Source organism: Dendrobates tinctorius, unplaced genomic scaffold, assembly GCF_039654945.1.
Source record: "Dendrobates tinctorius isolate UK_male_01 unplaced genomic scaffold, ASM3965494v1 ptg000038l, whole genome shotgun sequence".
Classification (NCBI taxonomy): Eukaryota; Metazoa; Chordata; class Amphibia; order Anura; family Dendrobatidae; genus Dendrobates; species Dendrobates tinctorius.
The window spans coordinates 31600817-31616552 of record NW_027361706.1 but is presented as its reverse complement, the minus strand read 5'-3'; the positions used below and the strand labels follow the sequence as shown (position 1 = coordinate 31616552).

At 41.9% G+C, this 15736-nt stretch overlaps 1 protein-coding gene across 1 annotated transcript; it reads right to left on the bottom strand.

The window, feature by feature from the left end:
• Positions 1-4218: 4218 nt before the first annotated feature.
• LOC141088315 (thiosulfate sulfurtransferase-like) lies at positions 4219-13994 on the bottom strand. The gene is made up of 2 exons (XM_073574354.1): positions 13301-13994; positions 4219-5931 (listed from the first exon to the last, which is right to left on the bottom strand). The coding sequence occupies exons 1-2, from the start codon at positions 13890-13892 to the stop codon at positions 5636-5638; spliced, it is 888 nt and encodes a 295-aa protein (XP_073430455.1). The 5' UTR covers positions 13893-13994; the 3' UTR covers positions 4219-5635.
• Positions 13995-15736: the final 1742 nt, after the last annotated feature.

The window sequence follows — 15736 nt, the reverse complement described above, 5'->3', positions numbered from 1 at the left end:
TCATGTATGCGTTTTTTTGTGCATGCGTTTTTTTGTTGACCATTGGTTAGACAATGGAAATTAGGTGTTTGGGTTAGAGTTAGGGTTAGTTAAGGGGGTTTAGGGCTAGGGTTAGTATGGTTTGGTTAAGGGTTAGGGTTTCGGGTTAGTTAGGGTTTAGGGTTAGGGTTAGTATGGTTTGGTTAAGGGTTAGGGTTAGTATGGTTTGGTTAAGGGTTAAGGTTGTTAATCCTAACCCTATCTTGATTTTTTTGGTGAGGCCAACTAATGTCGGAAAAAAACGCAAACGCGGTAAAAACGCACTAAAAATGCATACAAACGCATAAAAACACTGCGGGTTTTTCATGCATGCGCATAAAAATGCTTGAAAAAAAACGCAGCATTTGTATGCGTTTTTTCCATGCGTTTTTTTGCGGGAAAAACGCACTGCAAAAAAAAGCAAGTGTGAAAGTAGCCTAACACATACACACCCACATTGAGGTTTATATATTAGATTGAGAGTCCTCAGTGGTTGATACCTTTTAATGGCTAACTGAAAAGATGGTAACAATTTGAAAGCTTTCGAGACTACGCAGGTCTCTTCATCAGGCTAGACTAATACAAAATCTGTAGAATAACATATTTATACACAAGACAGCACATAAATAACTCAATAGATAAGACAAGTCATGTGAAGCTGAATAGTCATTGTGGGAGAGAGATAAGCATAAATATTGGAGCAGTTCATAGATAAGCATATTATAAATATATTATAAATATAAGAATATTTCAATGATACAGAAGATTCAGAAAACACTCAGACAGAAGGAAACCTACAATCCAAATCTGGAGGTGCTAAGGGGAGCTGCACGGAAATTACAACCTTTATTACAAAAAGATGCCCGATTACAATCCATATTTCCAGACCCCCCACTGCTGTGTTTTAGGCAGCCCCCAAATTTAAGAAGCATCATTGTCAGAAGCTCCCTGTCCTCTCCAACAGCTGCAGGAACCTTTCCTTGCAACCAGAAAAAATGTAAAACCTGTCCATTTATAATGACCACGGACGAGATAAGGCTCCCCAACTCACATCAGGACTACAAGATCCCAGGTACGCTCAGCTGCATCACATCTAATATGGTGCACCTAATTATTTGTACTAAATGTCCTACTGGGGGTCTGTATGTGGGGGAGAACGGGCAAAAACTGAGAACAAGGATGAATTCTCATCGTCACACAATAAGAGAAAAAAGAATGGATCTACCTGTGGCAAAATATTTTTGTATCCCCGGTCATAGCATGATGGACATTAAATTACTTGTATTAAAAGGTAACTTCTCAGAGAGAGAGAAGAATCTCTGAGTGCAAATTTTTGAAAACTTTCGACACATTCAGTGCAGGTATTAATGTGTCGCATGGATTTATGTATTTTTACATCAATTAAGGAATTTGCCCCTCAGACCTTCTGGGGTCATCACAACACAGAACCAGACCGGCAATCAGAGGGCAATAAAACCTTCACACTGCTTATCTATGAACTGCTCCAATATTTATGCTTATCTCTCTCCCACAATGACTATTCCACTTCACATCACTTGTCTTATCTATTGAGTTATTTATGTGCTGTCTTGTGTATAAATATGTTATTCTTCAGATTTTGCATTAGTCTAGTCTGATGAAGAGACCTGAGTATTCTCGAAAGCTTGCAATGTGTTACCATCTTTTCAGTTAGCCATTAAAAGGTATCAACCACTGAGGACTCTAAATTCTAAATATTCTTGTGTGTGCATGAGATTTCTGAAATCTCATAGATTTGGGCAGCTTAACTTGCTTTGAAAAAAGCAGTGAAACGCAACGTGTGAGCATAGCCTTATAGTGTAGAGCTCATGAAATTAAAAAGCGGTGTTCTGGTAACAGGAGCGACAAAATGCAGGACTGGGTTAGGTATACAGGGGCTACAGCATGGAGCTGAGAAAAGTGCTAGACTGCAGGATGGGGCTCTGTATATAGGGGCTGTGAGGAGAGAGATTCTGCTGTACATAGACAACAGAAGAGAGAAATTTATAGTAGGATAGTGCTCTATAGAGAGAAGCTGAAGAGAGGACATACTGCAGAATTGGGCTTTGGAGCTGTACTGCATTATAGCACTACATACAGAGACAGAGATTAGTTGAATCTGCTTCTAAGAAACCATGAAACTGAAAATGTTGCTCTATTGATACATTTAGCAGAAGATAATCCTCTGTCAAATGTATCAAGAGAATGGCATTTGCACTTTCACAAAACTCATCTATCAGCAACGGCCAACAAACAACTGTGTACTGCTGTTCTGGGGAAGTGCAGCAGAGTTGAGCTCTGCTAGAACCAGCTAATGATGTAAAACCACACTGCAGCTATAGTCATGTAGATAGTAGTAGATATAATTGATCAAGCAGGGTACTGTACAGGAGCAGAGAACGCACAGAGGCATAAGGGGAATTCTACACTTAGATTAGCTTGATGATAACTCAGAGAGGACGGCTTATGTGGAGCACACAGGAGAGGGGTGAGGGGTCTGCAGTACTGAGGAGAAGCAAGAGCTTCTCCTCAGTCCTCTAAAAATATTCTAGGTGAAGCTTGATGCACTGAAGGTCAGATAAAGATGAAAAAAGACACAAAGGTACAAGAAAAAAAATCTATGTTAACAAAATCTGTATATTACCAATAAGCATGCATTTACTGTACTTAGTGAAAAATAATGCTATTCTGGGAGAATGGAAAAAGTAAAGTTATCCATGAACTAGGAAATATTTCACATAATGAATAATAGAAGCTCTGTAAGTTATTAAACTTTATAACATTGCGTCAGATGATTACTGGTGGTGTTTTTTCCACAGTATATCAAAGTTTATATTCATATACACACATAATATGTGAGCACACTACGACTAATGAATACATGCACTCCCATATTACTGTAAACGTTAAAAAAGTAAAAGGTGCTTAATTAGCTTTTCTTTTATCAAAGAACGCAAAAAGCCATCCAACCACTTCAAGGTGACCTTTTACTAGGGTTGGTCCCTAACCGTTATGTGTTCCACCTCTCCATGTTCCTAACCAGGTGTCATTAGGCGCCAACCTTTCCCAAATAAGGTTTTAATTGCGAGGTATGTCTGGTTTACTCTTTAAACCTCATTCACATGAATCTGGTTTGGCACATGGAGAGCTAGGACATATAGTGGTTAGGGATGGTGATGAGCGAACGTGCTCGGATAACATATTATCCAAGCATGCTCGGATGTTATCCGAGTATTTTGGTCATGTTCACGTAATATAATCGAGTCTCTGCAGCTGCCTGTTTTGCCGCAGTAGACAGTCGAAACAAATGGAGGGATTGCCTGTTTGTTTGGCAATCCCTGCATTTGTTGCAGCTGTCTACCGCTGTAAAAAAAACATGCAGACTCAAATATATTATCCAACTACGCCCAAGATACTAGGATAACACCCGAGCATGCTTGGATAACAAGTTATCAGAGCACTAGTTAGGGACCTTCCATATTTAAAGGTCACCTTGACGTGGTTGTATGGCTTTTGCACTCTTTGATAAAAAAGTGCTAAGTACCTAACATTTTTAAAGTTTATATTCATGTAGTAGCTCTGTATATACAGTAAAATGACAATGAATACAGCCATAACATATGTCATAAAAGCATTGGTAAGCATTTGTAAGGTTATATTATCGGAGGACAAATAAAGATAAACAATTTTCTATTCTTTTTCATTACAATAGCAAAGATATTTCAGAAAAAAAGATGATGAAATCTTACAGAAATGTTTTGGAATATAGGAGCCTTGGAGACAGCAGACGTTGTGTGTAGATTGTATAGGGAATGTGCAACAAACTATATTGAGAAAATGGACATCTTGCTAAGTTATGCTCCATTTAATTTCCATTAAAACGAGAGCCAACAACTAAATAGCTAACCATGGAAAACAGGCCGGGTGTGCCAGAAGAGATACAGGCTTTGTTAGAGGTTCTCCGCTCTACATCCCCCCCGTCTATGAGGCCATATGCTCATAGGGCATGTAGAACGGGGCCATCTTCAGGAGGCAAGCCTTTTAATTACTGTAAGTGGCTTAGTGACCCTTCCGCAGTACTGTGCTGAGTCAATGCCCAGTCCGTACAATATTAATATTATTTCCGTTATTAGCTAAATGCAAGTATATTGTACAATATATGAAAACACTCAGGCGCTTAAATAGTTAGCATGCATTTATTCATGTCACTTCTAAGCATTCAAGGACAGATACACGTAGGTATGAAGCACCTCAAATATTTCCAACACCAGAGAACTGACCATTACCTAAAAGCTTTCCCCTACAGACCAATGTATTGATTTATTGATCTCCACTCAAATTGTAATTTTACATTTAGCAATCAAAAACGACGTGGCTGCATCTCCTGTGGTTGAACCTTGTCAAATTCTCAAACGTTTGATTTACTAAAGATTTGGTTAGAAATCTTCTTTAAAGGGAATATGCACAAAGCTTTTGCCATGCAATATCAAAGCTGAATAATGTAGGGGCTGAGACCCTGATTCCAGCAATGTGTCACTTGCTGGGCTGTGTGCTAACATTTTCATACACTATCTATCACTGTTTTCTCTGATATAGTAGTACTCAGAATGCGGAGCTCTCTATAACCCTGCCCTCACCACTGATTGGTAGCTTTCTTTGTACATTGTGCATAGGTAGAAAGCTGCCAATCAGTAGTGGTGACGGGGTTACACAGAGCCATTGATTAGGAGGAAAGAGACACCTAATCTCCTACTGATAAAATAATCACAGAAATTCGCCCAAATAAATGTATACATCCTTAATAGAGGATAATATACCACAGTACAACAATATCACCTTTATGGTAACCCAAGTAAAAAAGAAGGGGGCACCATTCAAGTGTATATCAGTTAAAATATCATTCTTTATTAATCAAAACAGACCAAGTAATAAAAAGAAAGGGGCTAGACCAAATAGAAGAGGGACTTAAGACTCCATGGGAAAAACCACTACAGAATACATATGTGAAATGAACACAAAAGCCATTATACAAAATTACGCACAGAAACCAGTATTGGGAAAGCAAGCATCCATCCTATCCTCCTAATACAATAAAATACCCTCAGGCATATTTAGCAATAGCTTAAGGTGACTGGTGTGCAGCTAGCTCCCTATGAATCCTCATAATGGCGCTAATGATTGTAAAGGGGTGAAAAAAGTTTAAGGGCACTAGCCTCTAGTACCTACCAGTAGCAGCTGGTGGAGATCCCTAGACGTCCCTCTGCCCCGACACGCGTTTCGCACTGCTTCTTCTGGAGGCATGATATTTTAACTGATATACCATTGTATGGTGCCCCCTTCTTTTTTACTTGGGCTACCATAAAGGTGATATTATACTCTTACTGATAAAGTAATGATTTTTTTAAACAAAAACCCAGTCGAGTAAGTGAAACATCGCTGCAATCAGGCTCTCTGCCCTACATCATGCTGCTCTCAGATTACATAGAAAAATCTGCTGAAAAATTCCCCTTACATCAGTTTACCATTCCTTTACTATAGTTATACTGATTTGTACTCAAAGACCATGTGAAAGTCATGGTAATAGTACATTGTTATAGTGTCACTTCTCATCCTTCCATTGAGTAACTCTATCTTCTGGTTTAGCCCGGTGGAACCATTCAAACCATGACCCATCATACACAGCAGTATCTTCCTTGCCCAAAATAAATGAAGCCAATACCAGCTGGCACGCAGTGACACCACGTCGGCAAGTTATAGTCAATGGCTTTGTCAGATCAATTCCTTTTTCTTTAAAAAGTTGCTTCATTTCTTCTGGAGTTTTCTCAAATCCTTCTTCAGTCAAGAAACTTGTAAATGGGAGGTTCAAGGATCCAGGAATATGCCCGGGGAATATTACTGTAAAGAATAAAGAGACAGTGAGTTTGGAGAACTATGAAACCTGCTTGTGGTGCGGGCTCCGGCACTGAGCCCGCATCTTTCCTGGCACATCACAGCTGATCTGATCAGCTGTCATGTGCTTTTAACAACAGCAGGTGGAATCGCAATCCACCTGCGGCTGTTAACTTGTTAAATGACGCTGTCAATCACTGACAGCAGCATTTAGATGGAGCGCACCAGAATCGTGTCATAAGACAGGCTGCACAGGTGCAGAATACTGATGAAACAAGCACTCACACACCTAACAATACATGGAGGGGGGAATGCTTAGTTTTATAACTGCACAAAGATGAGGATTGTATAGGTCGCCAGTCACACAGGTATGTGTGGTGCAGTGTGCACCCTTATTATTAGATCAGGAGGGCTACCCAGATTTTCCTTTCTTTCCTCTCCTTCTTCCAAGATCACATTGTAGCAGGAATATCAGATATAATTTTTATTTTTTCTCCACTCCATTGTGGAGGGCACTGAAATTACTGGCGCCCAATGTGTTCATTTTTTTAGCATTTAACAGGGCGATTACTTTCGTTCATCCCACTGTGACGCTTTGTAATCATAAAAAGGCAGCGTCCATAAGTAGGAAACAGTAGAACGATAAAGAAATAAACACATTAGGTGCCAATACTTTTGTTGCTGTGTATGTCCACCATGGAGTGGAGAAAAAAAAATGTTTTCATATTCAAATTCCTACTACTATGTGCACGAATGTACAGTTTATAAGACAAAATTTGGTGAAAATGTCCTTTTTAAAAGTGGCTGAAAAACAATTGGCAATTGATGGCTGTGTCTCCCTCTACCAATCACAGGTGGAGTCGAGTGCTGCCCGCGATTGTTAACCTATGAAATGCCACCGCCAATCTCTGATAGCTGCATTTAACACACGCTAGCATGGGTGTGCGTCAATTCTATGCGCCGCTCGACACGCTCATGAAGTGATTGCGGGCTAGGCCAGGGTCAGACTGATGAGAAACTTGGAGGAGGCTCGCATGTCAATACCCACCACTGCCGTCAGCACTCGGATCGGTGCGTTCAGCTGCATGTCTTTCTATGCAACTGAATGCTTCGATCCGAGTGCCGGCGGCAGAGCCGGGTATTGACGTGCGAGACTTGTCCGAGTTTCTCGCAAGTCTGACCCCAGCCTTACTACGACAGCCGGGGGGTCTATTGAAGACCTCATGTGATTACAGACCTCCTTTGTAACCCACCCTGTGGTTTGCCGCTTCAAGTTCCCTAAGGGGACTAAAAAAACAATGAAAAAGTTAAAAAAAAAAAAAAGGTTTTAAAAAAATATGAAAAAAGTGACATAAAAGGTCAAATTTTCATAATTGAAAATACAGATATAATTTTAAAAAAATACACATATTTGGTATCCGTGCATTCAGAAAAGTCAGATCAAAATATAATAGTTAACCCGATCTATAAGTACTGTAAACGGAAATAAAATAAACAGCACCGAAATTACGTTGTTTTGGCTGTAGTAATTCCACAAAAAAACGATATAACAAGTGATCAAAAATTCACATCTGTCCTAAAGTGGTATAAATAAAAATGTCATCTCACCACTCAAAAAATAAGCCATCACACAGCTCCATCGACCAAAAAATGAAAACGTTACATGTCTCGGAAAATGTTAACAACCAAAAATTTTTATTTTTGCACACCTCTGATTTTTTTTCCCACCACTAAAATAAAAAACTGAATGTGTTGGGTATTGCCGGAATCATATTGTTGAGAAGAATCACATTATGAGGTCATTTTTACAACACAATTGTACACCGTAAAAACAGTTCCTAAAAAAAAATGTCAGAATTGTATTTTTTTCACAATTTCTCTCACTATGTGGTAAAATGAAAAATAGAAAAGTTTTGGCTCTGGGAAGAAGGGGAGGAAAAAATTAAAACAGAAATTGGCCACATCACGGAGGGGTTAAATACACACTTGAAAACCATGGTCATGTGAACAGCGCCATAGACTATAGTGGGTGAGTGTTGCATTTGTGAAAAACACTGACTGAATAGGTGTGTGACAAATCGATGTCTGAATGAAGCCTTACACTAACAAGATGTCCTGACAAAATGGCCACTTCTTTAAGGAATATATCTAAACACTTAAAAAATATATATACGGTATACAGTACTGAGCTAACGCTTTAGGAGGTTCGCAATTTGATTCATCATTCGAGAGCACCTGCTGCCATTTTTCTGCAGTCCACTTCCTATGCTTTTGTGCACAGCTGAGTTGCTTGCAATTGTTCAAATCCTGTTTTTTGCTCAAAATTTTTTCATTTCGATTTCTCTAATCGGATGATGGGTGTACCTGGGTCCCCGCTGGTTGCTGCCAGTTCTGAGTTGATGGCACTGTTTAACATCTTCCAATTTCAAAGGGAAGTAAGCACAATACTTCTTTCATCTCCTGCACTAAGTTTTCTTAACTGACCAATATATCTACGGTCCTCATTGTTGCCCATTTTATGGCGCTTCTTCAAAAGAGCACCTCTTGATGACCCATTCTGATTTGCCTGGAAGAGACCTTGCTGATGCAGTATAATTACCTGGTAACTTGTTGCTCTGCTCAGTCTTGCCCTGGTTTATGACCTGTGACATGAACCTGTCTTCCACAACCTCACCTTTGTAGCAGGGCTTGGCTGTTCCTCACCTCCTCCTACAAAGCTGCTTTTGTTTTTGTTAAAGATTGTGTTTCAACCTATGTACAATAGTAACATTATCACCTGTAGTTACTCATACACCTCACTGTAATCATACAAAATCTCCAACTTTGTGCAAGTGTATCTGGTAGAACTGATAGTGTTTTGAAGGCAAAGGGCGGTCACACCATCTATTGATTTAGATTTCTCTTTTCTCATTCACTTTACTTTTTAAGTTAATTTCTTTTTATCAATTAATACTTTTATTTTTAAAGCATTTTTGCAGCATTTATCCCACACCAGCCTAAAACTTTTGCACTGTACTGTATATATATTATAGACACACACAGCTCTCTCCCTCTATGTGAATAATACTAATAGTAGGGCATATTACAGCCATGTAAATGCACAATAATCGCTCAACACTGTTTAAAGTCACGAGATGATAACTTGTATGGACAAGTCTACTGCAATGAAGCATGCGTGGGAATCCATACACTGCTGAGCATGTACAGACGGTTTGCTCTTGCTAAACAATTGAGATTTCAAAACAGCGAGCGCAATGTGTGATATTCTGATTATTTAATGTAGATAGTCTGAATTTTTTTTAGTTATACTGTATATTAGTTTCCTTAAAGGGAATCTAAGAATCTAATTCCTTAAGGAATCTAACCTGTCACCAGAGAAAAATCTGGTGACAGGTTCCCTTTAAGAAGCTAACGGAAAAAAATTCTAACTTTGACTAAAAAGAGTTAATAAAAATTTCACTGCCAAAAATTACAGGGTGTGGTAGATCAACATCTTTGAACAAGGGAACAGCCCTATTGATTGCAAAAGTGTCAGCAAATGAAAATTTGCCTCAGTGACTTCTTTGCATGAAAGAAGCTGAATAAATAAAACATCCACTTTTTTAAGCTAAAAATACGTTCTTATCCATTGACTTTCTAAACTCACATCCACTTAAATTATGTTTTTTGTGGGTTTTCCAAGGCAAATGCACCATTTATCAATGTGACTAAGGGCTCGTGCAGATGGCTGTATTTTCGGCCAGAGTGATCTGACAAAACACAGAATTGCACTCAGACCAATGTTATTCTATGGGGCCGTACACATGTCTGATTTTTTTTACTCTGTCCGAGAGAAAAAAAAATAAAATCGCAACGTGTGCGAGTTTGATCTGATACTTAGATTGCGCTCAGTCATGCAAGTCAATGAGTGTGTGGAAAACATTGGACTGCACTCGCATGAGACCTGAGTGCTGTCTGATCTACACGTACTGACAGAATGGAAAAGATGGAGAATTTTTTTTTTCTCCATCTTGTTATTCGAGAATATCGACTCATACTATATACACTGCTCAAAAAAATAACCGTTTCTAACCATTTGTGCAGACACATGCACATTTGTGGCCTGCTGGAGGTCATTTTGCAGGGCTCTGGCAGTGCTCCTCCTGTTCCTCCTTGCACAAAGGCGGAGGTAGCGGACCTGCTGCTGGGTTGTTGCCCTCCTACGGCCCCCTCCACGTCTCCTAGTAGTGCCTCTAGCCAGAGAGCATTGGTGCTGAGATGAGGTCTGTGGTCCCCACCTGCACAACCACTCCTTTATTGAGGGTGTCTTGATAATTGCCACTAATTTCCATCTGTTGTCTATTCCATTTGCACAACAGCATGTGAAATTGATTGTCAATCAGTGTTGCTTCATAAGTGGACAGTTTGATTTCACAGAAGTTTGATTTACTTGGCGCTATATTCTGTTAAGTGTTCCCTTTATTTTTTTGAGCAGTGAATAATAGACCCAATTCTGCCCGTAGGCTGGGTATAGAAGGCCGTATTCTCGGGCAGTGTACTCAATGCCCCACACTCTGATCCAATAATAATAATTAGTGATGAGCGAGTATACTCATTGCTCCGGTTTTCCCGAGCATGCTCGGGTGTCCTTCGAGTATTTTGGCGTGCTCGGAGATTTAGTTTTCGTCGTCTCAGCTGCATGATTTGCGACTTGTATACAGGCTGAATACATGTGGGAATTCCCTAACAAACAGGCATGCCACACATGTATTCAAGCTGTCTAGCAGTCGCAAATCATACAGATGAGATGAGGAAAACTAAATCTCCGAGCACGCCAAAATACTGTGAGGACATCCGAGCATGCTCGGGAAAACCCGTGCAACGAGTATACTCGCTCATCACTAATAATAATCTGTCTGCTTATGCACATCTGCGTTTTTTAACACAGACCGTCGTTTTACAGTCTAGGCTAGTGCATGTCAATAGCAGGCAGCTCCTGCACACATCCGTGATGAGGACGAGCACATGGAGCCAGTCACTGCCACAAATTGCTAACATTAGTGGCCTGAGCTTTAGTACATCAGTGGTAACCGGACATTCGAGATAAAAAAAAACCCCTTCTTTTCCTGCAACTTACAGATGGAAATGGGTCGCCCTCCCAGGGCCGTGGGGTACTCAGTACCAGGCCAGTGTCAGGGGGATGTGTCACAGCAGCGGTGACCCGGTCCGTGGCCCTGGGCGCCCAAGCAATGAGGAGATGTAGTTAATGGTAGAATAGTTTGTGACGCCACCCGTGGTGTTTGGCAAGTATGGTGTTAGGCCAACGCTGCATACAGATCCGCTGGGACTGATGATGTGGTGCAGCAAAGATGGTGTAGCTCCCCACAGGTGGAGCTGTAGACCCAGGGCAGTGTAGATGTAGCCGGCATGGGGATGTAGCAGTGCCGGAAGCGTAGGGAACAGACAAGACACAGCGGTTGCAGTTTCTGTACCTTTACTGAGTATATGCAGTCCAGGGTCCTGATTACAGATGGCATGGGAGCAGGTTAGCCTGGAAGCAGATCAGGATTCTCTCTCAGCAGAAGGCTGTGCAGTCTCCTTTCTAGCGCTTTGTGGTGTGAAGCACTCCAGTACTTAGTTACTCTGAAATGCCTTCTGACGAATGTTCTCAAGAACCTCACTTGCACGGCAGACAGCTGTAGCCCCTCTCGGGGACTCATCTCTTGAGTCCTGGCTCTCTATCCAAGCTGCTGTTGTGCCCTCAAGTCTTAGGTGGGAGCAGGGCAATTACAGCCACCTACTCCTCTGGTATCTGTGGCAGGACCGTTAGTATCCGTACCACCGTGGAGACCAGGCTCCAGTTCTTGCGCTCTTGCAGTGAGGGAGCTCTCCACCCGGAGCTCAACCTCCACTTCCCTGCAAACGTGGACCTCCTCGAACTAACTGACCACTCCTTCCTCTTGGCCCTCAGAGAGCACTCCTCCCCTTAATCCTGGTTCAGAGTTCCCCCTGATGGCCTGGAGTGGAACTGTGTTGCATGCAATAGGTTAACTGCTGGAGAGACCCATCACTGCTTCCAAGCCTGGCATTACCCTCCCCTGGAGGAAGGCAAAGCCAGTGTGGCGACCATACCCCCTGGGGGCGCCACAGAAAGTTCACTGAAGACTTAATAGAAAAAGTTTTCTAACAAGGAAAAAAAGGAAGGCGCAATCAAGGCCCGTTTTCTGATTGAAATCAATTGGAGGCTTGTTGCAGACAAACTGCACACAGTCTTTATTTCTGAGTGTTTGGTGCACACCTTCCACTTTTTGAGGAGTTTTCAGTTACTGATGAGGATTTGGAAAGTTTCAGCTCCAAAAACTCTTAGGCTAAATGCACACGTAAATTTTCCTCCTGCGGATTTTTCCGCGCAGATTTGAAGAAATCCGCAGGTCAAATGACCTGCATTTTTCCTGCAGATTTCTTTTTTATTGCGGTTTTTGTGCAGTTTTCCACTGCGGTTTTCCCCCTGCAGATTTGGAGAATGGAGCAGGTGGAAAACCGCACAAAAGAAGTGACATGCTGCATTTTTTGTACCGCACAAAAACCGTGCGGAAAAAAACGCAGCGTCTGCACTGCGGGTTTTTTTTGCATTGATTTACATTGTACTGTAAATCACTTTGTGGATCTGCAGCGTTTCTGCGCGGTAAAATCCGCTGCGGATCTGCAGGAAAAATGCATCGTGTGCACATGGCCTTAGTGAAACTCAGTATGTGTAAAGCCAAATTCTATGTGCACACAACGTCATTAATTTAACAGCATGGGGACCTCTGGAGATTTTTTTTTTCCCTACGAAGCCACATCAGGAAAAAGCCTGCATTTTTTTCTATATCTTCTATGATAGATTGGATGGCTTCAAAAGGAAGTCTCCCGAAGAATGAACACGTTACTTCTTTTAACCTCTAGTCTTCAGGGTTTCCAAATCCCTAGAGCGGTTAAAAAATGACATAAAACAGAACATGTGCACAGCAATGTCGTTTTGACATTTGCCCATTTTTTTTGCAGCATTTTTTCATGCAGAATCTGCCTGAATAAAAAAAAGTTTTTTTTAAATTTTTTTTTTTGGGGGGGGGGTGGTGCAGGAGGTCTGCACAAAATAATGTCAGTGTCATCATATCCTTTAGGGGTTAATCTTGGATTGCGGCTGTATACATAGTTATCACTTATACACAGCTTCATTTTTCTAAAAATGTCTGTCAATTGAGCAACACAGATAACTATGCAGATATCTCCTGTCCTGAGCTAACCCCATTAAACGAGCCACACCACTTTATCCTTTATGTTTCTATCTGTATCTACTCAGTACGTCCTTTTTTAAAGGAAAAAAGTAAAATAATAATTATATTTTAAGTCTCACCTTCTCCAGGTTCTGGCTCCGTCCCCAGATATCGGCCCTCAGGACGTGAGTCTACCAGCTGGAATTCTTTTGTGTTCTTGTTCCTCTGAATATCCTCGTAGGATTTAACCAGAGAAGGGTTCAGAATTGCTCGAAAAGACTCAAGTTTTGGCTTCTCCACTTCAGAAGTCACAGGAAGGCCTTGCTTTACCCAATTTCTGAAGCCCCCATCCAGAACAGACACCTTACTGTGCCCAAAAACCCTAAACATCCACCAGGCCCTTGCGGCGTAGTAAACACCCACTTGATCAGCGTCATAAATTACGACGTGGGTATCGTTGTTGATGCCAAGATCGCCGACGTATTTCGAAAAGTAAGATTCGCTGGGGATCATCACTTCATATGGAGATGTCTTCTCTTTGCATTCATCGATGTCAAAATATAAAGCTCCTGGTATATGTTTTTCTTCATACTCCTTGCGTCCATCTCTGATAGGCGGGTAGTAGAAGGAAGCATCCAGGATGCGTAGGGTTGCTCCCGGCTTGTAGGTTTTCAAGGCCTCAGAGAGCCAGTTTATGGAAACCAGAGCTCGGGAGAGAAGTTGGTGAGACATGCTGCACGCTCGCTCTGAAGTTTGGCAGTGTCTTTCACATGGAGATTATGTAAGGAACTAGTTTAGAGTGCACTTGGACCGCTTCCTGGAAGCTGAACTTAGCATTTGTTAATCTTTTTCTAACTCCCCAACCTTTTTCTAAACTACTTTTAAATTTACGGTTGAGAAACCCGTTCACACCCCTCCTACAATTCCTTAATTTCTTATTCTGAAAGCTCTGCTGAGCACTTAATCTTCTAACTTCTCAAATCAGGCAGTAGAAAGGTTAATTGACGAAAAAAACAGAGGACAGGTCATCAGAGTTCTGGTCTGTAATGAAACAGTAAAAAAACTAAAGTGTAAATGAAAAAAAAGGGAATAAAAAAGGGAAAACATGGCAAATAAAAGTAAAGAAAGAAGAGCGGACAAAAGAAGCATGTTCACACCGTCTTATTCTGCCTTGTTTTGGCGCTGGAAAATGCAGCAATCAATTGTAAAAACAATCAAAAGAATGAGCATATTTAATTCTATGTCATAACGACTTGTTCATATGTTCACGCTTTTGAGCTTCTTTAGGGTGTGTGCACACGTTGCGGATTTGGCCCTGCGGATCCACAGCAGATTTGGCCCTGCGGATCCGCAGCAGATTTGGCACTGGGGTTCCGCAGCAGTTCCTGCTGCGTTGTACAGTACCATTTTAGTCTATGTAAATAGAAAAACGCAGTGCACACGTTGCGGATTTTTCCGCGCTGATTTAAACCTGCAGCATGTCAGTTCTTTGTGCGGATTCCGTAGCGGTTTGGCACCTGCTTCATGACAGATGTCAAATCGCAGGGCAAAACCGCAGGCTAATCTGCAGATAAACCACAGGTCATTTGACCTGCGGATTTAGACAAATCTGTGCGGAAAAATCCTCAGCAGAATCCGCAATGTGTGCACACACCCTTAAAGATGAAAAAGGTGCAAAACATTTGAAAAAAAGTAAGGCTATGTTCAGATGTCCATATACACCTAATTGAGGCATACACCAAGACGCAGTCAACTACGTCTTGGTGACCACTGAAAGTTATGTCTGACAGAGTGCACAGTGATTCTGTCTGTATCATTATAGTCAATAGCCTTGTCAGTGTGTACGCCTGAATTCCATTTTGAGGGTTTTGGACATAAGCTCCGAAGGAGCAACTGAATGCATACTACAACCCTAATAGAGATGAGCGAACGTGCTCCAATAATGTCTTATATGAGCATGCTTGGTAATCCTGGTAAGCATGGCACCCCATTCCTCATCCTGGTATGCATGGTCCCTCATCCCCCCTATCCTGGTATGCATGGCCCCCTCATCCCCAATCCTCGTATGCATGGTCCTCTCACCCCCCAGTCCTGGTATGCATGGTCCCCTCGCCCCCAATCCTGGTGTACATGGTCCCCTCACCCCCCTTTTCGTGGTATGCATGGTCCCCTCGCCCCCCAATCCTAATATGCATGGTCCTCTCACCCCCCTATCCTGGTATGCATGGTCCTCTCGTCCCCCAATCCTGGTATGCATGGTCCCCTCGCCCACAATCCTGGTGTACATGGTCCCCTCACCCCCCTTTTCGTGGTATGCATGGTCCCCTCACCCCCCTTTCGTGGTATGCATAGTCCCCTCACCCCCCTAATCCTGGTATGCATGGCCCCCTCACCCCCCAATCCTGGTATGCATGGTCCTCTCACCCCCCTATCCTGGTATGCATGGTCCTCTCACCCCCCTTATCCTGGTATGCATGGTCCTCTCACCACTCCCTATCCTGGTATGCATGGTCCTCTCACCCCCCTATCCTGGTATGCATGGTCCTCTCACCCACCCATCCTGGTATGCATGGTCC

What these genes read in the sequence shown, in the direction of transcription:
- LOC141088315 (XM_073574354.1), bottom strand. Translation starts at nt 13,892, where the DNA reads ATGTCTCACCAACTTCTCTCCCGAGCTCTGGTTTCCATAAACTGGCTC. An exon ending in GGAGCCAGAACCTGGAGAAG is followed by an intron (nt 5,932 to 13,300) that starts GTGAGACTTAAA and finishes TATTCTTTACAG; the next exon opens with TAATATTCCCCGGGCATATT.